Below are 26,713 nucleotides of genomic sequence, written 5' to 3'. Positions count from 1 at the left end.
CTGGATGAATCCGAAGCCGGAATTAAGATTGCTGGAAGGGCACAAGGAGAAGGGGACGACAGAGGACGAGATGGTTGGACAGTGTTCTCGAAGCTACCAGCATGAGTTTGACCAAACTGCGGGAGGCAGTGGAAGACAGGAGTGCCTGGCGTGCTCTGGTCCATGGGGTCACGAAGAATCGGACACGACTAAACAACAAACAACATGAGCACAAGTAGTTAACCTTGCCTAGGGCGCAAAAAAGCCTGGCTCCTCCCTCTTGCAGGCGTGAGCGGATGCTGCCCTTTGGGGAACGCAATAAGGTGCAAGCGTCCTGATACCCAGCGCGGCACAGAGCTTTAGGATGGGTCCTTCTCTCTTTAAAAAAAGAAACTTACTCACAGCTCCCTCGGTCTCCCCTCCACCTCTGTCCCTCAAAGCGCAACGCAGAGGGCGGAGACGTCCTGCTCAGCCCTGCCCTCCTCCGAGGCGGAGCTAAGGCGCGATGCCGCCCCCCGGTGCTGCAGACTGACTGCGCCGGCTCCGAGCCACCCGACCCGGCTGCTCCTTCTCCGGCCTGCCCTTGGGAAGCGCCTTGCGGGTAACGAACTCGCGGCCCCGGGATCCCCCCGAAGGCGACGGCCTTCGCAGACCCGGCGGTCTCAGGATCTGGGGCTGCGAGTCTGCGACGCCCGCCCTTTCCTTGCGCGCGTTTTAGGATTGCTTCCACCCCTCCCGGCTGCGCGCCTTCCGATCTCTTCTGGATCCCCGCCGTTTGGTGTCCATAGCGGCGTCTGATCCGGAGTAAGCGCCCCACAGTTCAGTCTGCTGCTCCAGGGGCTCCTTGGAAACACGCTCTCCCGCAGCCCACTCGTGGTTTTGGATACGTTTGCTCGGGAGTAAGCCCCACCGTGATCCGTAGGGCTCACTCCTGAATCGGCCGCCCCTCGTTACGCAGCCATCTGCCCCACGCTTGCTTGGTAGTAAGTCCCGCTGGAGGTTGCTCCTAGGTAAGGGGTGTGCAGGATCGCAGCCTTCCATTGACCCGGGTGTCAGAAGGTAGAGTGAGAGGGAAGCATGGGTTTCTCTGAAGGGCATCCAAGTGATGTTGGACTCCAAGTCCCATTAGCCCCTCCCAGCGTGGCCAGTGGTGTGGGATGCTGGGAGTTGTAGTCCAGCAGCATCTGGAAAGCTGCAGATCCCCTGTCCTTCCACTAGGGGGTGGTATTAATTGCTGTTTAATCCACCCAAGCTATAGTTAAAACTGAGCAAAGGACAAACTTCCACCACTGCTTGATCAAACTCTGCTTAAGGATTATATATACGAAAGTGTGGTTAGAGTTCCCATTCTGCACATAGGAAACTGCCTTATATGGAGCCAGATGATTGGCAGGAACAAACTTGGTACCAACTGTGCTGAGTAAGTTCCCTTGAATAAAATTGGGGCTTACTTCTGAGGAGACATATATAGGATTGCCACCCTGAAACCTCTCAGATGTGACTGGGTTGGCACACAGCAAACCAAGGCACTTATTTCACAGGGTTTTGTGAGAAACTGTTCAGACCACACGAAAACCTAGTTCTCGGGAACAACAAGTGGAGGACAGTCAAACCTTGGTTCCCGAACAGCTCCGTTTTGGAACGTTTCGGCTCCTGAATGCCAAAAACCTGGAAGTAAATGCTTTTTCAGAAGCCTAATGTCCAGCGCAGCTTCCACTTGAGTGCAGGAACCAATACGTTTGGCAACCGAGGTTTGACTGTAGCAAAATGTGTTCATCTGCTCTGTACTAGGCCAAATTCACACCATACTTTTAAAGCACTATGGTGCCATTTGAAACAGTCTTGGCCTCCCTCAAAGAATTCTGGGAATGTGGATTGTTAAGGGCACTGACAGTTGTTAGGAAGCCTCTGTTCCCCTCAGCTATATTTCTCAGTGTGGTTTAACAAGCAATCCCACTGCACAGGGAGTTCTGGGAATTGTAGCTCTGCAAGCCCTAACAACACTCCACATCTTTTAACAAACTGTGGCTGGAAAAACCCTTCACTTAAAAACAAAGCCAAACCACCTCCTATTCACAGAGAACCAGCCTGATGCTTCTCCCTAACATGCTAGCTTTCTGTGTACAGGGATTTTGTTTTAATTTTGTGCAGAGACAAGCAGCCAAACACTTCATTCCGCCTTCTTACTCTCTCTCCACCCCACTGACAGCCTGAAGTGCTCCAGTCCGGACACAGGTTTCCACGTCATCCCTAGGCCTCTCCAGGCATTAAGAATGTGGGGGAATAACCATGCGGGGACAATGCAGTTATGGACACGAGCTCCGCCTCCTTCATTTTAATCACATTCTGAAGTGGCAAACCTCTTGCATCTAGGGGACTCCCTGAGCATTTTGGAGAGAAAGTAGATAGCAGTATCCTATCACTTTAAGCAGCCATGACCCCCCCCCCATTAATCCTGGGCACTGTAGTTTGTTAAAGGTGCTGAGAGTTGTCAGGAGACTCCTATTCCCCTTAAAGGTAAAGGTGAAGGGGCCCCTGACCGTTAGGTCCAGTCATGACTGAGTCTGGGGTTGCGGCGCTCATCTCGCTTTATTGGCCAAGGGAGCCCGCGTACAGCTTCCAGGTCATGTGGCCAGCAGGACTAAGCCAGAGCTGCGCCTGGAAATGCCATTTACCTTCCCGCCAGAGCGGTACCTATTTATCTACTTGCACCTGGACGTGCTTTCGAACTGCTAGGTTGGCAGGAGCAGGGACCGAGCAACAGAAGCTCACCCCGTTGCGGGGATTCGAACCGCCGACCTTCTGATCGGCAAACCCTAGGCTCTGTGGTTTAACCCACAGTGCCACCTGCGTCCCCCTATTCCCCTTACAGAGCTGCAATTCCCAGAATGGTTCAACAGTCAATCCATTTCCCAGAGTAGTGGAAAGGTCCCTGGCTTAGTGAGAGAGCATCTCCTTTTTTCCAGGTTCAATCTTCCACATCTCCAGTTAGAGCTGGGGAAAAAAATCCCTGTCTGAAAGCCTGGAGAGTTATTCAAAAGGATGGCTGGTTTCAGTTTGTATGTTGTTTCAGAAAGTGCAACTTAGATTTACCTTTTAAATGCAAACTCAAATCTAATTTCTCCCCTACCATCCCTAATTGTACCTTTAACACTTTCACCCCCAAGTTCAGCAGCGGACATTTAACAAAGCTGCCCCTTCTCTCTCCTTCATCCAACTTACTGGTCTTTGAAATTATTTCCCCAGGGCAAACATTGGCCCAGACGCAACCAGCAACACCCCCATAGTCCTGTTTAGCCTGGTGGCATTTCTCAGCGGTTATGCCAGGCAGCCTAAACCATCATGTATCCCGGGTAAGGACTTTGTACAGGAAGATCCTGCAGTTGCACCGAGCATTGCCACTGGAGTTGAAGACCCTGGGAGACCAGTATGTGAAAGATGAGTTCAGGAGACACAGATCTGTTGGTCCTGAAGAAGCTCAGTGCTTCCTGCGGGAATGGGAGGCAAGTATCTTTTCATCTTCTGCTGCCCTTCTTCAGTTTTTGGAGATGTGATTTGGGTCTGTCTAAGCCAAATCATGGTGTAGTGTGAATGCTTAAACATGCGGGCTCCCAGAGAGGAGGTTGCAGTTGCTTTGCTACCCCAGCAGTCCTTTTCGCACAGTGTGATGTGGCAGCCAGGTCAAGGTCCAGCTTAGTTCATCATCCAAACCCAGCTTCATTATTAAGCACTCTCCTCTTTAACCATAAGCTGTAGACAAAGCTTACTGTGTCATGTGAACCAGGCCAGTGTCTGCTGGCCTTTTGAATACTCCTGTGTTAGAAGTGCATCTGCTGACATTATTATTTATCTACACTTCAGGTGTTGTTTTGCCAATGAACTGCAAAGGATATTTGGTAGTCAATATAGGAGGGAAAATATATTTTTATTTGAACGGACTAGGAAAACCTCCTCCATTAGCAGCAACAATAAAAACCCCTCAAACAGTAAACCTTCTTACAACGAGAAATAACCCCAAAGGAACAATTCCAAAGGAACAATTCCCCACCAGACCTTCGCCCACATACAATACCAGATCCAGCCATAGACAGCCTCAACAGCATTTGATCCATCATCTTCTTCCTACTTGACCACATTGTCCTGCACTATTTGTACCTGCCTTAACCAGGTGGGGCTGGATGTCTCCACAGCCGCTACCTGTCTTGATTAGGGCTCCTAATCTGGGCAGTCAAACCCCAGCTGGGCTACCCTCAAGGGTAGGAGTGCTCCTGCAAGGACTCACAGGAAGGGTTGGCTGCGTAAGGCCAAACCTGCACCTCTTTGATTTTTTTCCTTCTGCTTTTTCCACTACAGGTGTGTAGAAAGCTATAGAACCACTATTCATTTTCAGATACGTCACTACTAATGACGCAAAGTCCTGGAAAGAAACCCAGAAAAATAAGGGAAAACTAGTCCCCCCCCCCAATTTCTCCTTCTCATTTTTAGTCACTGCTTATCCTGTCGAACTTATCCAGGGCCAACTAGGGAGTTTATGGCGGTGGGTGAGATTTGAACTCAGATCTCCAAGCCCAGTGCTTTCTTTCCTTTGGTTTTGCCATATGAATGTTAGAGGTTTCTATGCCTCTCTCTAGCAGTGTTGGAAACTGAGATATGAAAGCTAGGAGCTAAATGGCACCTTAAAACCAGGTTATGGGCGCAACAACAGAATGTCTAGGTGTGCTTTTTTATGATGAGAATACAAAGCTGAAAAGGAATGAACTGCAGCTAAAATATTATGTTCATTTTTCACATGGTCTAGTCCTTCCCTCTCCCACCGCGCTAATATTCTTAAGAGGGTCTCTTCTCTGGTCTTCAGAGTGTAACTGGAAGTGGGGAGGCAGAAAAAGGCCCTCCTTTCCTTCCACTCTGCAGTTTTAATCTGAAATCTTAGGCGCAGTGCTGCGCCCAGAGCTCAGAAACTGCTCGCGCTAATGAAATTCCCTGTTGCAAAATGCGCCTAGAACAATGGGAGTTTCGAACACTGCTCTCTAGCCAGGCAAGCAAAGGACATTTTTATAGTTCAAAGACACATTCTGGCTAGGCAAAAACACTCGCAGAGGGCACAAAGCATTGCATACCCTTCCTCCCAGCCTTGATTTTTTTGGTGTGTGGTTGTTTTTAGCTTTGAAATAGCCGGGAGTCTTGGTTAGCAGGCTTATTTTTTATGTTTTCAGGCTTGCTTTCAGATTAATGGGTCCTATCTTGAAAGCCACAGGGAAGTATTCATGCCAGAGGGAGGTGTACAAACAAAGTATTGTTTGTTTATGAGGAAATACTGCTCTTCAGGTAGATCCAATCAGCGGCATCTATTATTAGCACATCCTTCTTCCGATATAATACATGCTTACTTTTTAATTAAAATAATTGGCACTCTTTACAAAGAGGCAGTTGGCATGCGTGACTTGATCGTGGCTATTACCCAAGAGTGTTACTGAATTAACGTTGATAAGTCATGCAGCCCATAAGTCATGCAAAGCCCTGTGTGTGATAACTGCGTTTTGTTCAGAAATTAATGATAATGATTAAAAGTAATACTTAATTCTCTATGGCTCTGGTTTATCCTGACAGAGATGAGCACAGGCAAGACTTCGACTTGTGCGCTTCCCCTTCTCCCCATTTTTCTGGCATGGCCACTTTCGCTTTCATTTTTGACCAGCTATGGTTTAGCATTGCTTTTGATCCCTAGATTGTGGTTGGTTGTTAACTGTGGTTCATAAACCATAGCTTGGCAGATTTGGAAGACACGGCTAACCAAAGAATGTGCACAACCATTTTGAAGTTCAAAGGGGAGATTGTGCGGTTGTTGCTATAGTGATCTGCCCTGGCTTGATTTCTGAGTCAACATTTCTTCATCTGTGCAAGCCTTTACAGCAGGGATGGCCAAACTCGGCCCTCCAGCTGCTTTGGGACTACAACTCCCATCACCCCTAGCTAACAGGACCAGTGGTCAGGGGTGATGGGAATTGTAGTCCCAAAACAGCTGGAGGGCTAAGTTTGGCCATCACTGCTTTACAGGGTAAGAAAGTTAGATTGCTTTTTTGCCTGCATACTTTTGTTTCTTACCACTCCAAGCTGAAAATTCAATTGTTTTGCAGAAAAAGGACACTATGTAAGATAGAGTTGGCTAAAGTAGGCATGATGCAAAAGTGAGTGTACTGCCTGGAATTCTGTAGCCAGAGCCTCAACTTACATATTTAATAGAAATTATGCTGACTGGTCCATTGGTCCATGTGCATCCATATACAGTGGTACCTCAGGTTAAGTACTTAATTCGTTCCGGAGGTCCGTACTTAACCTGAAACTGTTCTTAACCTGAAGCACCACTTTAGCTCATGGGGCCTCCTGCTGCCGCCACACCGCCAAAGCACGATTTCTGTTCTCATCCTGAAGCAAAGTTCTTAACCTGACGCACTATTTCTGGGTTAGCGGAGTCTGTAATCTGAAGCGTCTGTAACCTGAGGTACCACTGTAGGTTCTATGCATTATTTCCTTTGCAAAAGGAACTGGGAGTTACTTAATATACTCCAGGATTTGTGCTGAGTGAAGAAATACCAGCCCCACTAAAGACAAGAAGCATTGCTCAGGTTTCCTTTTGTTTCTAAGAATTTTATGAAACTGGACACATATTTCCGTGGTTTTCTATGAAACAATAAGTTATACAATCCCCACCTTTTAAAATAGTCTCAGATCTCTTGTCGTGGAGGCTATCTTTAGACACTTTATTGTACACCTACAAGTTGTAATTATGTTATTCTTGCTCTCTTACTCAGCACTAAATGCTGAAAATGTGGAAATGGAAATGAGAACACTTTATTTGTTTCTGGATCATAGGTAGGCCCAAGAGAGGTTCCTGAAGGGGGGAAAAGGGAGGCGTTAATCGGCGGATGGAGTATCTGACAAGATAGCAGGCGGAAACCAATGTGGTACCCTCCAAATGTTGTGGACTCCAACTCTCATCTTCCTTGGCCGGTGGCCATTCGAGCTGAGACTGTTGGGAGTTGGAGTCCAGCAACATCTGTGTGCCTTCTCACATTGGCTTCTCCTGCCATTGAGGCTATCAGTCGTCATGCTTTACTGCGGTAGTCTTCAACTTTTTCAGATCCAGGACTTGCCTTTGACTCAAAGATGCATTTGGGAAGCCACTACTTAATTATTATTTTTACCACATATATATGAATAGTTGTAGTGCTGCTGTTGCAGTCAGGCTGTGACACCCAAGTAAGTAGATCCTGACCCACCTGTTGAAGGTCAGTGTTTGCTGCGCTGCAAACCCCAACACCCCTGACCATTAGGAAAGCCTAGGGCTTGCCGATTGGAGGTCAGCAGTTCGAATCCCTGTGACGGAGTGAGCTCCCGTTGCTCGGTTCCTGCTCCTGCCAACCTAGCAGTTCGAAAACACTCAAAGTGCAAGTAGATAAATAGGTACCGCTACGGCGGGAAGGTAAACGGCATTTCCGTGCGCTGCTCTGGTTCACCAGAAGCGGCTTAGTCATGCTGGCCACATGACCCGGAAGCTGTACGCTGGCTCCCTTGGCCAATAAAGCGAGATGAGCGCCGCAACCCCAGAGTCGGCCACGACTGGACCTAATGGTCAGGGTTCCCTTTACCTTTACCTTAGTCTAATAACATCTGAGGTCCCAAGGTTGAAGAGCCCAGGGGGTCAAAGCAAGGGAACAAAACACTGGAAAGGCATGGGAGTAATTTTTCTTGTGGTTCTGGTCCGGGAGCGATCACTTTCTGTTTCCTTAGACCAGGGTTTCCCAAACTTAGGTCTCCAGCTAGTCCAAAAACAGCTGGAGACCCAAGTTTGGGAAGCCCTGCCTTAGACAAACATAGGAAGCTGCCTTGATGCTATTGGTCCATCTTTCTCAGTAGTGCCTACACTGACTGGCAGTGGCTTTCCAGGGTTTCAGGCATGAGTCTTTCCCAGATTTACCTGCAGATGCCACTGGGGATTGAACCTGAGAAATTCTGCTTGCCAGGCAGATGCTTTACCACTGAACTACGGTCTGTTCCCAAGGCAGTGGGTGTTCCGAGGTCCCTAGAGATTAAAGAAAAGGACTTAGATTAGGACCGGCCCTGGGAGATGACAACCCCAGCTCCTGAACAACAGGAGAGTGGGCTTTTTAAAATGGCAGCTATGCCACCAAAACCAATTGACCAGTTTCTGCTAATGAAATGATGGGTCTTTAGCGGTGATGTTGTCCAATCATTGTGCTGTTCCTGGAGCTTTCCACACGGTGGCACCAACAGTCTTTGCCAGGCGTTTCACAGCGCTCATGAGTTGCTGGGACAGATGTGGCCAAGGCGGGTCACGGCAACAGCTGCTCTGGCCTGTCATCATGATCCGTAGCCCGGTGGGGTTGATTAGCACTGTTTTTGACCTGAAAAGCAAGCATTGCCAGATGCTTTGTTGTTCCAGCATCACCCAAAGGCTTCCATAAACGCGGAAACACTGGGATCTGCCTTCGACCAGATCAGACTTCCTGTCTGTTGTCTCCTCTGATCGGCAGGGACTCTCTCTCAGGCAGAGAGCCTTTCCCATTATCTATGATGCCAGGAGCAGAGAACCTGTTGCACTGACAGGTAGCACAGAGCTGAGTGAGGAACCCGCAGCAATCCAGATGCTTGTGGACTCCCAACTCCCATCCACCCCAGCCAACATGGCCAGTGGTCAAGGATGTGGGAGTTGTAGTTCCTCACCTTTGTGCTACTTGATCCTTTTAACAGGAGACACTGGGGATTGAACCTGAGACTTTCTGCATGCCAGGCATATGCTGTGCTACTGAGCTATGGCCCATCCCTATACCTTTTAGCTGTGATTCCTGCATTATAGGGAGTTGAACTAGATGACTCTTTGGGTCCCTTCCAACTCAACATTTCTTGGTTTCTGTGATTTTTAGATGCCCTTTAAAATAAATAAATAAATGAGTTGGCTCTTAGTATAGGCTTCTGTATGCAAGCATGTGTTCTTCCTCTGAACTATAGTTTTTTCCCTTATACAGTGACGCCTCGGGTTAAGAACTTAATTCGTTCTGGAGGTCCGTTCTTAACCTGAAACTGTTCTTAACCTGAGGTACCACTTTAGCTAATGGGGCCTCTCATCCTGAAGCAAAGTTCTTAACCCAAGGTAATATTTCTGGGTTAGCGGAGTCTGTAACCTGAAGTGCCTGTAACCTGAAGAGTCTGTAACCCAAGGTACCACTGTAACTGCAGCAGTCTTTTCATTTGAATACAGTTCGTTATAATAGGAATTAGGATGGAAGCAACGAAGCTAGGGTTTCAACATATGGCTTTTCCTAAGCACTTCGGAGGCTAAATAATGGCCATCATAGCTTTACCATGGTGCTAGTGTGTGTGTGTCTGTGAAAGAATTTTCCCTCTGGGAGATGTTTTTAAAAAGCTTTCTGATAGAGAAGGCTCCAAGGCGTCATGAAAAGGTCTCATTGTGATTTCAGTGACATGGTGGAAAATTCGGTTGCACCTCTGAGTGTACATGCCTAATATATATTTAGGATACAATAAGTTTCTTTACGCAGCATGGGCTCCATTTTGCTGCGGTAACTTTCATCATTTATTTCCTTTGTTTCGCTTCTCCCTTTTTCTGATTTTGCCATTATTAGAATAATGAGCCATTATTAGGTCTCTTGGGAATGAGTCTTCTTGATTTAAATCAGTTTTGAGCTGGGCTTATATCATTACACTTCATGGAAGAAAACTTTTTATTTATTTAGGATCAGACCTGTATTGCTTAATTTGCAGTTTCAGAGAGAGAGGGAAAGACAAAATGAATGTAATTAAATAATTTAGCCAATTACATTTTTTCTTTTAAAGAAATAATCTGTCAGTGTTCAGTTACTTTATGTATCATTTACGAAAAGAGATGTTTGGTTCAGTTTTCTTTTCACACGCACCTATTTGACTAAGAGTCTAGAACTCAAAAAGGATTCCTCTCAGCCCCATAGTGAGCGTGATGGAACACTAAGTACAATTTTCCTTGATATATTGCTGAAGGATTCACATGCCTTTGGTCAAAATAAAGACAGTAAGGGGGTGGATGTGGACATGGGACAAGTCTTGCACTTTAGAAGAAAACAATTGCTACAGTGGTGCCTCGCAAGACGAAATTAATTCGTTCCGCGAGTCTTTCCGTCTTGCGAGTTTTTCGTCTTGCGAAGCACGGTCAAGTCGCAACTGCACCTCTTCAAGCGGTTTTAAGAAAAAGGAAACAAACTCGCAAGACGTTTTCGTCTTGCAAAGCAAGCCCATAGGGAAATTCGTTTTGTGAGGCAACTCAAAAAACGAAAAACTCTTTCGTCTTGCGAGTTTTTCGTCTTCCGAGGCATTCGTCTTGCGAGGTACCACTGTATCTGCCTAGCTAATATATTTTATTGCAAAAAGTGATTCTAGTGGTCTTGAAAACTCAAAGCTGGGGACATGGGTGTGTGATCTATAGGTGGGATCCAGAGTGTCCCATCTGTGGAAGTAGGAGGACTCCCATTGGAGAGACAAGGAGCCATTTTTTTGCAGATTCTCCTTCCTCTGATAGCCACCCCCCTTGCAGCACCTCTAATACTGTTTTGGTGCCCCCTGCCCAACCCTCTGAAGCAGCTTTTCAGGGAGAAGACATACTTGAAGTTTAAATAAAATAAATACGTTATTTTATTTTTAATTGGATCCTTTTTCTGCTTATGTGTTTGCTTTCCTGTGCCCTCTTCAGAAGGAAGGGCAGGATATTATTATAAATGACGATGAATTGTCAGAAATCACCCCCTCCCCTACCCGGCACACAACATCCTTCCTCTAAGCAGGGGCATGATCCTGATTTAGTGGTCTGGGTCCAAGTTGGTGTAAACTACCGGCGAAACATATTACGATCCAAAGACGAACTATTTTCTTATCTGAGCATTAAAAGGATAATTGCTTCAATCCTTCACCTCTGATGTGTTTATGAGAATGCTTCAGTTCTTGTGTCTGTACCGGAGTCTTAGCAATATGCAAGCGCTTAGGGAAGAAAAAGCCTTCTGATTCAAAGGCAGCCGCTCTGCCAAAATTGGACTCCCCCCCTCCTCACAATCAGTGTCACAACTAGGTTTCAGTGATGGTATAAGAATTTAGTTGTCGGCTCTGTATCCCATTTTCTCAGATGCTCCTATCTATTCTCTTCCTTGCCTTGCGCTATCAAGTTCTCAAGAGCTGTCACTTTTACGTAGCCGTCTTCAGATTAGGGAGTGCTCTCTGTGGAATCTGAACGCAGTTCTAAAAGCTTTAATAGATACCTCTTTCTGAACTTTCTCCTCTGGTGTCAGGCTGTTTCCTGACTATTAGAGAAGTAGCCCTGCAATCCATTACCTTAGCAAAAAATAAAATAAAAAATAAGAGGATCTCCAAGCAGGACAGTCTAGCTATTACAGAGAGAATAACTCTTGACTATTCCATAGAGACAGCTGCTCCCCACTCTTCCTCACCACCGTATTAAGGACTGTGATTGAACGGCTCTTTTCAAGAGAATTCATGTGTTCTGTGCAGCATCAGAAACCCCAATTGCTTCTGGTGACAAGTAAATGTAATGGGAGAGCATTTAATTTGAACCGTCGAGTTTCACTTCAGTTGCATTAAATTCAGACGCCCAACATGGTACTACTGCATGGCAGGGAGGTCAATGGGAAAGGAAGCCTAGTATACGCCGAGATTATATTTTGGATGAAAAAGAACACTATTTGGATGAGGAAGACATTATTAGACCAGTGGTCCATCCAGCCAAACTTCCCCATCATTGGCTCCAACATGGGAGAAGAACATAGAGTTCCGCAGTTGTTTTTGGACTTCAGCCTCCATCACTCATGAACGTTGGTCATGCTGGTTGGGGATTATAGTCCCAACAACATTTAGGGACCCAAAGTTGCGGGAAGTCCGATCTATTCCATATGAATACATGAAGGTGCCTGGTCTCACAATGGCCAAGCAGGTGCCTATGGGAAGTAACAGCACATAGGTTGGCCAACACCTAGTATGCAGAGGCATGCTGCTTCCAAGAGTAAGGTAGAAAATAGTCACTTGTACTGATTGATCGCCTTATCGTCCTTGAATTTGTCTCTTGCCAAACTGGAACAGAGAAATCTTTTTTTAAAAAAAACTTTTTAAAACCCCATATATAAAAACTTGGCAATTCCTTATTAGACTAGAGAAAGACATAATGGATTGACACATTAATTGTTCCCTTGGCGGAGAATAAATATTTAATTTGATAGAGAATTAAACACATTTTCTCTCGCTTGGCACTTTGAAATAGATGATGCCATGTTGGATATTATTCATTTTGGGTTTAATTCATAGGTTTGAACGTGTTTGCATTTTATTTTTTTTAAGATAAAGAATAGCATTATATCGCTGCGTGTTTGACAGAAATAGCTTGTACAGGCACACACACCCCCGACTTATGCGCGGTTGACCTACGCATACATGCGGCGCTGGGAAAAAAATACATAAATTCCGAGCTGAAATGGCGGGAGAGGGCTGGGAAGTCCTTGTGGCTTGCGAGGAGACCATCCCCAGAGCCCAAAGACGACGCCAGTGAGCCAAAAAAGACTCGCAAGGCCTCCCCAATGGTGTGCAGGAGCTCTTGTTGCTGCCACACTACCCCGCTCAACAGCTGTTGGGCGGGAAGCTGCACGCTTACACGCATTTCACTCATGCACGCAGAGACCCGGAACGTAACCCTCCTGTAAGCGAGGAGTCACCTGTGCTACAAAGGTAAGTAGCAAAAGGCAAGATCACAGCAACATCACACAGACAACTCCCCCATCTGATGCAGTTTATGCAACACTCCTGATTGCCTACACTTGGTCAGGGGAGGGCAACCCGTGTTCCTCAAGATGTGTTTGGACTCCGACTGCCAGCATGGCCAGGGGTCAGGGATGATGGGCTCTGTAGTGCTGGCAGCATCTAAATGGCCACCAGTTCCCTCCCACTGCTCCACTCTGGGATTTTTTTTGGGGGGGGGACAAGGTCTTCATTCAAGAACCTATCCTCGCAACACTGACGCAAAAACTCCGCACATAGAGGAAGAAGAAGAAGAGGAAAATTTTGGACTTGATATCCCGCTTTATCACTACCCCAAGGAGTCTCAAAGCGGCTAACAATCTCCTTTTCCCTTCCTTCCCCACAACAAACACTCTGTGAGGTGAGTGGGGCTGAGAGACTTCAAAGAAGTGTGACTAGCCCAAGGTCACTCAGCAGCTACATGTGGAGGAGCAGGGAATCGAACCCTGTTCACCAGATTACGAGACTACCGCTTTTAACCACTACACCACACTGGCTCTAAGTACACTAAGCAAAAGAATGAAAGACCACTGCCCACTTCTTTCTTCCCCCACCTCTCTCCCCTGATTTTCTCCCCACCAACCTAACAGTGTCTGTGACAGCAGCGTCTCACACTGACCTGTAGAAAGGACTCTCTGAACTGGAAACAGATATGTCGTATGTTGCCTTGTTAGAAGTTGTACCAGGGCCAGGATTGTGCCTGTTTTCCCTGATCCTGACCTTTGCCATCTTTCTCATCTTCTGATCCGAGTCTATGTATACACGTGTTAGATTTCTGTGTGGTTCATGGCTGCTATTTTCCTATGTGCATAACTCTTTGGATCTGGACATGCATCTATCAGGGGAGATATTTTGTAGATGTTGCTTTATAGAATCCATTAGCAACTGAATTAATAACAAAGAACTGCATGTGAGCTTAATTGGTGGAAAACCGATAATAGTGTGTAATGGGTTTTAATTGCTGTGTGAATAGGTGCTTAGAATTTGGTTTGTGGTCTCTGCTTAGTGCCTTTGTTCTTTTGCCCCATCAAATGTGTTCAGAGTCAGCTCCACAGTTGGCGTCGTCATGCTCTTCTCCTAATTAGTCTATCCCATTGGTTAATTAAAGCTTCCCAGAGTGTAGTATGCCTTGCAGTGCCTGCCAGCCTCTATAAACATACCAGGTACATTCCCCCCCCCCACAATGTATGCATTTGTTTGCATTTCTGTCCAGATAGCATCGAAACAGTTCCTTAGAAACTGGAACGAAGGAGGTAATTCTGAGAGCGGTAGTGGTAAACATTTCTCCAGGAAGATAATAAAATTCCAAATTGATGACACTTTGGCTTTTTAGATAAAATTGTTTTGCAGATATTGTGTGCAAGAAAAACAAGTAGTCATATTTCTGCTTGTGTATGTGTGAATACATTACTAAAATTAATTCCCTGCAACTGTGTGTGAGTAGATATATATATACAAAACAGAAAAAACAAAAGTAATAACTAATTTCTTGTGCATAAAGGAGTAACCCAGAGGACTAGGTCTGCAGCATTCTGAGGCACATTAATTACACACACACATACCCCCTTGTGCAAGTTAATTGAAACAAAGCATGTTTTCTATCTTGCTCGTAATCCTGTACTCAAAACAAACACAAAAAGTCAGTTGATCCTTATGGTGTCGGAAGCCTGCAGCCAATGGAACGAATGATGCGCTTGCCACAATATATTGAGGTTCTACGAAAGAGAGTTATTCCAGAGCTGGAAAAGAGGTATCCTGGCGGTACTGGGATATTGCAGCAGGACCTAGCCCCCTGTCACACATTGAAATTGGTGAAGAAATTAATGACAGAGCAGCAAATACAGGTACTTGATTGGCCAGAGAATTCCCCAGACGTAAATCCCATTGAGAATTTGTGGGCTATATGCAAAAGTCGCCTCCATTCTGTAGACTATGGAGAAGCTCCTTCAGGCGCTGATTCAAGTGTGGTACAGGGATCCGAAAATCAACAGTGACTGTTGGAAACTAGTAGACTCTATGCCAAACCGTGTTAAAATGCTGCTTAAAAATAGCAGAGGTCATATCGGTTAATAATGTATGCATATGTGAGTTTGGTACATGTATATGTGTGTTTTGAACAATAAACTACATTGTTTCGATTAATTTGCACAAGGGGGTATGTAGAATTTGTTTCCTTGGAAGTAAGCGCCATTGATAGCAGTGGAAAGACTGATCACAGTCTTTCAAGGATTTGTGCTTGGAGTCAGTCCCTAACACCCCGTCAATCCTATGCACATTTACTTTGAAGGAAGAGGAAGTGGTTTAAAGTGCTGGAAGAAGCACATTTCCCGATGGGGAAGTTCTTCGTGCAGCCAATCCCAAGGGGCTCCCTGTCAGCGCTGCCAGGGAGCTCTGTTTTCAAAGGAACACCCAGGAGCTCCCTTTAACTGTAGTTGTGTCCATACCTGCCCCACACCTGGTGTCACCTGATGTCAGGTGTGGGGAGGTGTGTGGGGCAGGTGGGCATGGTTTATGTGCTGGGCCAACTAGGCTGCAGACCAGAGGTCCCCTACCCTTGCTATAAAGGTAAAGGTAAAGGGACCCCTGACCATTAGGTCCAGTTGTGGCCGACTGGGGTTGCGGCGCTCATCTTGCTTTACAGGCCGAGGGAGCCGACGTTTGTCCGCAGACAGTTTTTCCGGGTCATGTGGCCAGCAGGACTAAGTCGCTTCTGGCGAACCAGAGCAGCGCACGGAAACTCCGTTTACCTTCCCGCCAGAGCGGTACCTATTTATCTACTTGCACTTTGACGTGCTTTTGAACTGCTAGGTTGGCAGGAGCAGGGACCGAGCAACGGGAGCTCACCCCGTCGCGGGGATTCGAACCGCCAACCTTCTGATCGGCAAGCCCAAGAGGCTCAGTGGTTTAACCCACAGCGCCACCCGTGTTCCTACCCTTGCTATAGGCTATAACCAAAATGTTGGTATATCTAAGTGAATCAAAACTCATTAATATGACACGCCGCGCTTAACTTTTCTTAGTTCAGGGCTGCAAAGGTAGAGAACGCTTCATTGTATGAGAGTAAGTCACGTTGCTATGGCAGCTAAGGCAGAGGAGAAGAAGCTGAGATTTCTGTTTTATTTCTAAGAAGGTGTATTCATTTTAAACACTCCTTTATTTGCAGCTTCCAGAGCTACATAGTTTTTCAGGAGGCAGGGCTCGCACATTGTTTGATTGCTGTCAAGAGCTTAAAGAGTATTTGAAAGCTTTTCCTTTCTCGAAACCTAAGGGGGGGGCAGGCTTAACCTTACAACTTTGTATTGAAATCCAGGCGTGACGAATGGCCTCCTGCATATAAATGAATTAACATTTGCATAACATTTTATCTCTTTTGAGCTCTTCTGTGCTTCTTCCTAACGAGTAGTCATTATTGTGTTTCCTGTATATTAAGTTGGAAATTAGAAATATTCAGTATTTAACAGCATAATTTGTGTGTGTTTCACTTGGAAATGTTCAGTGGGGGTCCTGGCAGGGAAGGTGGGCTATAAATCTAATAATAAATAAATAACACATAGAGAAGAATGCTGCTTTGCTTCCCCAACGGGAAATCTATTGGGAAAGTGCAGGATGCTTGGAAAGGCAAATGATGTTTTGAATTGCTATTTCATTGTGTATGGCAGAGATGGATAATCTCTACAGATGTTGGATGACAACTCCCATCATCCCTGCCCATTGCCTACATAGGTTGGGGGTCTAAAGGGAGTTGGTGTTCAACAGTAGCTGGACGGTCACATATTCCCCATCCTTGGGGTAGATAAGTAGGGTTGACACATAACAACCTGGGTGCTGGACATACAGCCAGTGATGCAGTAGATGAGATAGCTGCATCTGCTTCCACCTGGCCCCTCCCTGGTCCATTCATCTGTCTCTTTCATCTTCATCTACTTTGTGTCTCTTGGCAAGTTAGGCAGAGGGATAGGTAGCAAGCCCAAAGAGGGAGTACATAGGAGTTGCTACAGCAGCTCATATCCTCCCGCATCAGAAATCTACAGGTGCCTAGGTAGGCATGCTATACAAAGCTCAAAATATTTGGCAATCCTATTTTTCTTTAATACAATGCTTTAAGAATACTTTAGACCAGAGCTTTGCAAATCGTTCATGTTGGTGACACACTTTATCGACATGCATCATTTTGCAACACAGTAATTCAGTTTTACTAGCAAACCGGAGGTTAAACTTAACTCCTTTCCAGCCCCAGGAGGAGCACGGCGAGCGTTTGTGCGACACACCTATACAATGCAGCTGACACACTAACGTGTCGTGACACCGAATTTGGAAAGCTCTGCTTAGGGGCAATCCCTTGGATGTGCACGTTGCAACAAAAATGTAACACACTTATTGGGTTTCTGTAGTCAGTAGGATTTATTTTTTTCATACTGTCCTAAAAAAAAGTCAGTGTTGCAATTTGATTAGATATCCTTCCCTGCAATCATTTCTCATGCATCTGGCCTCTCCCTGCAATGAATCTTTGTGACAGTAAAAGCAGAACTCAATTCTCTGTGGAAATAAAAGATTTGTTCTTGACAAGAGTGAGACTGAATACCGAGTCAAAGTAATATATGGATTATATGAGTTGAAAGTGCCATCTAGAATCAGTAATGTTTATATTTTGGATCTGGCAACTGGGAAGTAAGTAGTGTTGGCTTGGAAGCAGTATTTTCTTGGCACATTTAAAAACATACTGGAATAGGAGCAAGGGGTCCAAGTGCATACTGATAAATTTAAGTTTGGCCAGTTTAGGTATTCTAGTACAACAAACCTACTTGGGAAAAAAAGAAACCATCTTTTTGCGGTTAGGAAAGTGATGGGGAAATCCATTGAAATGTGTGGTATGAACAACCAACCAACCAACAGGAAGACTCAGTGCAAAACAAGATTTTACACAGGAGATGCAGGAATTGTCTTCCTGATCACAGGAAGCTGTGGTCATTCCTCCCCTTCTCAAGCAAAAGACCATCACGCAACATTAAAACAGTGTGCATATTTGCATGAAACGTGTAGTTAGACTTCAGCTGAAAACAAGGTGGTCAAAACAGTTTCAGTAGATCCCAAGTTAAATTTTAAAGGAAGCTCTCCTATTCTTTTTGCCAGTGCTTGTTGTGTACAGTGGAAATATTTTCACATGATTTGGGAAAGTTCTTTTACCCAATAAGCATGTGCTTATTTCTTTGGGTGAACACTCCCACAGGGTTTTCTGTCTGACTTGTTCAGTATTCTGGCGAGAGACAACTCAGCTGCTGTGTGTTCTTTGGCATTAGCATGTGGAATACTTTGAAATACCCAGAGTGCGGAAGTGATGCTTTTCAAAGCTCCAAATGTCTTTGAACTGCGCAAGCCTTTCTATCAATTGAATTTTTAAAAGGATCCCCAAATTAGTACAGTACTAGATTCATTCCCCCCCCCCCCCCCAATGGACTGGGAGCATCCAATTCCCTTTTGGTTTCTTTGAACATCCCAGCCTACAAGGATGCCATTCTTGCTGTTTCAGGTTGGAGAGCTTCATACCTGGCCTTACTTCTTGACTATGGAACACTGAGAACTAAGTTTCCTTCAGTACTTAGTTGTCATTGACTTCAGTTGCTCAAAGACTGAAAGTAAGAAACCTGATCATAACCCTTCTAGGCACCAGCAATCCTTTACAAGCAGTGGAACGAGAATTTGTTTGATACTTGAATTTCTGGGCAGATCCACACATTTTTTCTCACCCGACTCCTTGGAGGTATTGGTGGATTCAGACAACCTTCCCCACTTCCCCAATATATACTGATTTCTGTAGTTTCCTATGGGCAGGAGTCAAGTGGAGTTAGGTTGTCTGAAAGGCTCCCATAAGTAATGGAATCCATAGGTGCCAGAAAATGAAATAATACCTCAATTTACACCAGCTTGCGGTTGCAAGGTTAACGCTCATTTTCAAAATCATCTGTGATTTTATTCACAATTTTCAGAAGCGGCTTGACTGGAGGAGAACAGTGTTACTTACCGGGAGGCACAAGATGCTGGGCATGAGACCATCTATTTTTGTCCCTGCCAATTCATTTGCACTGCACTGACCTCCTGCCATTTCCATGCCCCATCTCTCTCCTAGTAAGCAGTAGCTACCCATCTGTCAGAAAAGTGGCACAGCAGTACTTGTGATAATTTTATCTGTACTCATGATGCAGATTAACCATAACTTGTTGGGCTCATTTAATCAAAACTGGAAGCAAAATGATCTGCATTGGACAAAGAGGAACTAGGATGGAGTACATGAGGGAGACTGGAGCTCATCTCTTCTATACCCTTGTTTGTGTTGAATGAGAAAGTGGTATTAAGTAGTCTCCCCCTTCCCATCATGCCGCATTGCTGATTCTCATAAGAAATAGTGTCCACGTATTTTCCCATGCGGTGTTGACTGATGCTGCTAAGGATCAAGGAATCAACAACGACACTTGTGACATGGTTTGATAAAGACTGTCTAAATGTGATGAGACAATCAACGTGGTTGGCAAATATCCACAGTGGGTGGATGGAGTGTGGTCCTTGTTTACTTAAAAGCAAAGGAAATAAACACACAGAAAAGCATTCCATCCTTTGCCAAAAGGGGGGGAGGGAACCCACTCACCCCGTGATACGTTTAATAGATTCATTTCACTAACAAAGGCAGCCTGAAATAACCTGATGATAAATTGCTGTTGGTGACTTGGTACAGGAGTTCAAATTGAAAAGCAAAGTAACTGTCAGTTCAAATTAGCTTCATTAATTGATTCTATAATTTGATCTACTTAAGTGTTTCTTTTGAAATCTTAATACATCCCTTTAAATTGCTTACGGAGTGTGGGCTGCTGTGAAGTTGTAGCCACTCCAAAAGTGAAAAGAAAATATAGCAAGTTAACCTGACGGGCTGGTAATGTTTCTAGCGTTTACTGTTATCAAAATACATCAGTAAGATGAAGGGCAATGAGGCTTATGAAGATTACAGAGGAATAACTTTGTTTGAAACAATTGCTTCAGAATGCATCTATTGACAGGATATATGATTAGTTTAAAAAGACAAGAGAATCAACATCGTTGGAAAGAAAGCTGCTAATAAAATTTCTTAAAGGTGCATCTTAAGAAAGTATTAGCCGAGCATACAATTATATAAAGGATATGATGAATGTATTCTTAAAATTTCTGGTGTCTTAGAGTAGCTGGGGAAACCCAGCCAGATGGGCAGGGTATAAATATTATTATTATTATTATTATTATTATTATTATTATTATTATTATTATTAGACTGGGATGGGGAAGAATTTTCAGGCTGAGGACAAGCTTCTGAGAACCACATGACCATGGTGGGTGATACCACTGGCAAAATTAATGTAGGGCAATGAATAGGACCATTGTCCACTCCACCCTCAAATCTCTCTGTCCAGACAAGCAAGAGGCGTTATCATTGTTCAAGGTCAGAGCCAGGCAAAACCATTTGATTAGGGAGTGGAGGAGGGCTGGGAAGCCGTGTGGCCATAAGAGAGTCACATAGACCAGTTAAAAAAGAACTGGATGGCCACATTTGGCCCCAGGCCCGAGGTTCCCGACCTCTGCTGTAATCTGTATGCTGGTATTTTTTATTTGCATTGATAGGAAGGATGTATCTTTATCATCTTCTTCCGCTTCACATACTTAAGTTACAGTATAAGTAAGTTAGCCAAAATTCAGACCACAGTTAGTTACGCACACATGCACAGAATAGAAAATAAAGAAGCAATGGGACGTAAGTGTGCATAACTGTGTGTGAGTTAATGGGGTTTATTGGTAAATATATACATCATGACTAGGGATTTAAGACTGATCCAGAATGGGTTTGGATAGAATACTTCGGGAATCAAACTGAACATACCAAAATGTAGTTTGCAGCCGATGGCCAACTACAGGTTTCTATAAACATTGATGCTTCTCTACCACCCATCATGTTTTAACTACCTGAAGTGTGAAGCTGTTTTCAACATGGGAAACAGCAGCAGATAAATAAATATATAAGGGGGGATAAACCATTACAAACTTTCGATAAATTATCTGTGAAAATAGTCAATAGTTCCTGCTTTTTAAATAAAACAAGTCCCTCGTTATCTCAATTGCTTCATGGCTACCATGGCAACAAACAGGAATATAAACAGAAGACCCTGCCATACTGCAATTATAACGCCATGTCTGTTCAATGCCACCATTACATATCCCCCTTAATAAATTCTGCTCTAATATTAGAAGCTGCTGGAGCAAAATACACAACTGCTTCTGTGTATAGGACACAAATATCACCAAGGAAATAAAGAATCATATGGACAAAGGTCAGATCTTGCCTAATTGACCTCAAGATAGGAGGAGAGAATATCAGGTAATGCAAAAGATGTCACACTCCCCCACACTTATAAATAAACTTAATTGAGTTTATTTAAAGATAATTATGAAAAATGTTGGTCAGAGATTAAGAGAGACTTGGATAGTTGGTCAAGATTAAAACTTTCATTGCTAGGCCGAATAGCTGCCATCAAGATGAATGTATTGCCAAAAATGTTATTTTTGTTTCAGACACTGCAGATTGTAGACAAGACAGAGTGCTTCCGGAAGTGGCAGAAAGATATCTCTAAATTTGTCTGGCAGGGCAAAAAGCCCAGAATCAAATTTAAAATATTAACAGATGCGAAAGAAAGAGGGGGCTTTGCCCTGCCAGACTTAAAGTTGTATTATGAAGCTGCAGCTTTCTGCTGGTTAAAAGATTGGTTACTTCTTGAAGATACGGATGTCTTGGATTTGGAAGGTTTTAATAATGCGTTTGGATGGCATGCATATTTATGGTATGATAAAGCTAAGATAAATAAGGCCTTCAAGAACCATATTGTCAGAAAATCAGTTTTTAATGTCTGGACAAAATATAAAGACTTACTGGAGAATAAAACTCCGAGGTGGCTGTCACCCCTGGAGGCTAAGGCTCGGAAAAGAGCCAATATGGAGGCCAATTGGCCAAAATATTGGGAGATAATAGAAAAGGATGGTGACAACTGGAAATTGCAGAGTTTAGAAAAGATGAGAGACAAAGTGCGAGACTGGTTACACTATGCTCAGATTAAAGAAGTGTTTAAAAACGACAAAAAGTTAGGATTCCAAGTGGAAAAGTCAAAGTTAGAAACTGAACTGTTAGAACCTAAGACTAAGGTACTTTCAAGAATGTATAACTTGCTGCTGAAATGGAACACACATGACGAAATGGTAAAATCAACAATGATAAAATGGGCGCAGGATATTGGGTATAATATTATGTTTGAAGATTGGGAAAGGTTGTGGACCTCTGGGCTGAACTTCACTGCATGTAATGCGTTGAAGGAAAATGTGATGAAAATGATGTATAGATGGTACATGACCCCTGTCAAACTGGCTAAAATATACCATTCGTCTGATAGCAAATGTTGGAAGTGTAAGGAAAATGAAGGAACATTTTTTCACCTCTGGTGGACCTGCCCTAGAGTGAAGGCCTTTTGGGAGAAAATATATAATGAATTAAAAAAGGTGTTTAAATACACCTTTACTAAGAAAGCAGAGGCCTTTCTCCTGGGTATTGTCGGCCAGAGTGTGTTAAAAGAGGACAGAACATTCTTTTTGTACGCAACAACAGCAGCAAGAATATTAATTGCCAAGAATTGGAAAACTCAGGAGCTACCCACTGTGGAAGAATGGCAGATGCAACTGATGGACTATATGCAACTAGCCGAGATGACCGGCAGAATTCGAGACCAGGGAGAAGAAAGGATGGAAGAAGACTGGAGGAAATTTAAGACTTATTTACAAAAATATTGTAATCTGGCTGAGTGCTGAATAGGATGCCAGTGCAGACAATTGTCTACCATTAAAATAGATTTAAAGTCGAATTATATGTCAAACCAAATTAAGATTATTAATTAAGATGAGTTAAATGATAATTTGCTTGAAAATAATTTAATAATGATGTAAGTGTATGCGGGAGGTGTGGGGGAGTCCCATGTAACAATTGAAAGATGTTAAATGGACAACGATAAGTGCTTATTTGATATATGTTTTATTTGAAAACTTTAATAAATATATTATAAAAAAAAAAAAATATAAATAAACTTAATTGGCTGGCATCGTGACCATCAAACACTGAGTGCAAAAGTAGTGGTTGTTAAGACTTTCTTCTCCTTCATGGAGCACTTGAAAAATTGCTGAGGGACTTGAAGGACTACTTAAATGATTTTTCTGCCTGTTGTAGCAATTGTAATGCGCTGGGCAAGAGCCTGCATGACATTCAATTGTATTTATATTGCTTCTTTTATTGATTGTATATTGTACTTTATTGTATTACCATTTGAATTCCTCAGACTTCAAATTATAGCACAATAAAATGCAATATAACAAATAAAAGAACCAGTAAAAGTGCAATTAAATATCAATATGAATATTTAATGCAAGGAATGTGCCATCTCCCGTCTTTGTCCACAAATCCATAGACACGTTGCAGATCATCTAAATAAAAAAGAGGTCCACGGACCAGTTTGGGAACCTAAAGGGTTTATTTTTATTTTTTAAAAGCCAGCTATTTGGTTTTTTTATTGAATTATATACTGCCCCATACCCAGAGGTCTCAGGGCGGTTCACAGAACAAAATCAAAATATAAAACCACAAAATATATAATCAAAATAAAACAACCCAATAACCCCCCCCCCAAAAAAAAACCCAACCCAACCCACCACATTTTAAAAGGGCATAGGATGTCAATCAAATCAACCAAAGGCCTGGTTAAAAAGGAGCATTTTTGCCTGGTCCCTAAAGGTGTATAATGAAGGCACCAGGCGAACTTCCCTGGGGAGAGCATTCCACAGATGGGGAGCCACTGCAGAGAAGGCCCATTCTCATGTTGCCACCCTCTGGACCTCTCAAGGAGGAGGCACATGAAGGAGGGCCTCAGAAGATGATCTCAGGGTCTGGGTAGGTGCATATGGAAAGAGGCGGTCCTTGAGGTATTGTGGTCCTGAGCCTTTTTATAGGTCAAAACCAGCACTTTGAATTGGGCCCAGAAACGTAATTGGTAGCCTGTGCGGTCGGACCGGGATCAGTGTAATATGCTCAAAATGTGTTGCTCTGGTGAGCAACCTGGCTGCTGAATTCTGCAATAGCTGAAGTTTCCAAGCCATATTCAGAGGCAGCCCTGCATATAACACATTGCAGTAATATAACCTTGAGGTTACCAGAGCATAGACAACAGTAGCTAGGCTATCCCTGTCCAGGTAGGGATGTAGCTGATGGAAGGCACTCTGGGCCACTGAGGCCACCTGAGACTCGAGCAGCAGCAAAGGATCCAGGAGTACCCCCAAGCTACGAACCTGCTCCTTCAGAGGAAGTGTAACCCCATCAAGAGCAGGCAATCTCCCACCCATCTGGTCTAGGGAACCACCCACTAACAGTGCCTGAGTCTTACCTGGATTGAGCTTCAATTTGTTGGCTCTTATCTAGTCCATTACCGAGGCAAGACACTGGTCCAGCATGTCCACTGCCTCACCTGCAGATGTAAAGGAGAAATAGAGCTGAGTGTTATCAGCATACTGCTGATAACACCTCTGGATAACCCCACCTAACGGGGTGTTAAACAATGTGGGGGATAGGATTGAGCCCTGCGGAACCCCACATTGAAGGTTCGATGGTGCTGAAAAACATTCCCCAAGCAACACCCTCTGGGAACGACAATCCAAGTGGGACTGGTACCACCGCAACGCTATAGGTTGTATGTGTGGAAAGGATGTTAAATGCATAGAGCCATTTAAAACAAAACAACAACAAACCTAGGGTGGTCCATGGTCTTGGATTTCCAGTGCTAAATTGAAAAGCTATTTCTGAATTGCAGGACCATAATGGCTTGCTTGAGCCCTGCATCTTTAAGGCCCCATTTTCCCCTCATGAGAAGTTTCATTTCTACTTTGGCTTTGGCAGTGGCGTAGCGTGGGGGGTGCAGGGGGGGCCGGCCGCATCGGGCGCAACATCTGGGGTTAGGGCAAATCCATGGGTTAGGGGGCGCAAATCCATGGGTTAGGGGGCGCAAATCCACGGGTTAGGGGGCGCAAATTACTTGCCTTGCCCCGGGTGCTGACAACCCACGCTACGCCACTGGGCTTTGGCAAAGTAATGAAACAATCCACAGATCTCATCAATGTTGCTCTGATACATTCATTCTAGGTTCAGCTTCAAGGGGGAATTTTTGCTTTTCATCTATACAGTGTTATTTGACTACAGTATGAGTTCACTTCATATTCTTTAAAAAAAATATTATTGACCTACATTGTTATTTTCACTATCAATATTTACTGTTTCTTATATTGTTTGGGGGTCCTGTTGATCTGGTTTATGGATTCTGAGACCCATTTTCCTGCCATTATATATGGTCTTGACAGCATGAATAGTGATCACAACTCAATGAAAAACAGTCCCAAATCTTACACTGGACTCTTGGTTCTACTCCCTCTGGAATATAGCCGTGATGGAGAAATTTACACAGAATCTGATATTTTGACATGGACTAGAACCCTCAGACACTTTTTACATGAATTCCTTTAGTTACATATACATCAGAACCATCATTTTCAAGACAACCATCAGCACTAGCCTGACAAATCTGGAACTATACTTGGCAACCAAATAACACTAACACTATTTATTTAACTCTTATCCTTGCTTTTCTTGCTTTCTTTCACGACCACACTTTGTTACCTAACCCATATGCAACTGTATTTATTTTATGTGCCTGTTTTATAGTTCTGCTTTTTTATGTTTTAATTTTCACTGGTTATTAAAATTGTTCCCTCAGCTTTGTATATATTCTAAAATGAAATAAAAAATCCTTTACAAATAAAAGGGAAAAGAATTTCCATCACCACCTCCTTCCAGCAGCTCCCAGGTTGTTCAAAAGAGTCCCTGCCCTTTAAGAGAGTGTTTTTTTAGGGGGGCTCAAGGAAGAGAAGAGCAAGGAGCTTTCATTCTTAGTGAACTTCCTTAACGTGGGTCCAATCCACAATCACTGAAGTGTTTCCTCTTTTTCTTTCTTTTTAGAACTATGCAGCGACGCTGTTGCAACAAACTAACCCAAAGGCACAGAACTCTACAAGTCACCCTCGTTTTGGATCCCACCTCCCAGAAGATAAGCTTCATGCCCTACGAGATGAACAAGTTGGGCAGCTCCAGGAACTGATGCAAGAAGCTACCAAACCCAAGAGACAGTTTAATATTTTGGATGACACAGATCACAAAAATTGACATATTACTTTGGATATGCTTTAAGTAGGGTGGTGGGGTTTTTTGTTTTGTTTTTGGTGCCTCTTTAGCTCTGTTTTGGAAGTGATTTTCAGCCCAAAGAATAAATGAAACTGATGTTCACCCTTTCTGTTTTATTTCAGCCTCCAGGGATATGTATGACAAATACACATGGCCCCATTTATCTTAATTACAGCCTAGCTAGTATTTAGAATAAAGGAACATTTTGGTTGTGTTAAATTTGTCAGATCCTGGGGTGGTGGTAATAGTGCAGGGATTAAAACTAATGTCTTTGTGCTAAGACTGGATTTTCTGGGCGAAGAACCCATTAGTATATATTCCCCAAATGATTGAACAGCCCTTCTCAGGGAACTCTGGGAATTGTTGCTCTGGGAGGGGAATACGGGTCTCCTATAATCTCTTAAGCACCTTTAACAAACTGCAACTCCCAGAATTATTTCGTGGAAGCTGGCTTCTGCAATGGACATAGCAGAAATGATTAGTGATTTGTTTTGAATGATCTTATTCGGAAGTATGTCAGCTTGTCAGAAAGCTGCATTAGTT

The 26,713-nt window shown here is 43.9% G+C and overlaps 1 protein-coding gene across 2 annotated transcripts; it reads left to right on the top strand.

The window, feature by feature from the left end:
- The first annotated feature begins 442 nt into the window (after positions 1 to 442).
- On the top strand, positions 443 to 26,272 carry SDHAF3 (succinate dehydrogenase complex assembly factor 3). 2 transcript variants are annotated; one of them, XM_083578963.1, is made up of 3 exons: positions 443 to 580; positions 3,226 to 3,482; positions 25,949 to 26,272. In XM_083578963.1, exons 2-3 carry the CDS (start codon positions 3,300 to 3,302, stop codon positions 26,150 to 26,152), a joined length of 387 nt encoding a protein of 128 aa, XP_083435089.1. In that variant the 5' UTR covers positions 443 to 580; positions 3,226 to 3,299; the 3' UTR covers positions 26,153 to 26,272. The 2 variants fall into 2 exon arrangements, with proteins under 2 accessions (XP_083435089.1, XP_083435090.1); XM_083578964.1 differs by having other exon boundaries at positions 516 to 783.
- Positions 26,273 to 26,713: the final 441 nt, after the last annotated feature.

The sequence above is a fragment of the Podarcis filfolensis genome (assembly GCF_964270895.1).
Source record: "Podarcis filfolensis genome assembly, chromosome: 12".
Lineage (NCBI taxonomy): Eukaryota > Metazoa > Chordata > Lepidosauria > Squamata > Lacertidae > Podarcis > Podarcis filfolensis.
The sequence above is the reverse complement of the archived record's forward strand: the minus strand, read 5'-3'. Positions and strand labels throughout refer to the sequence as shown.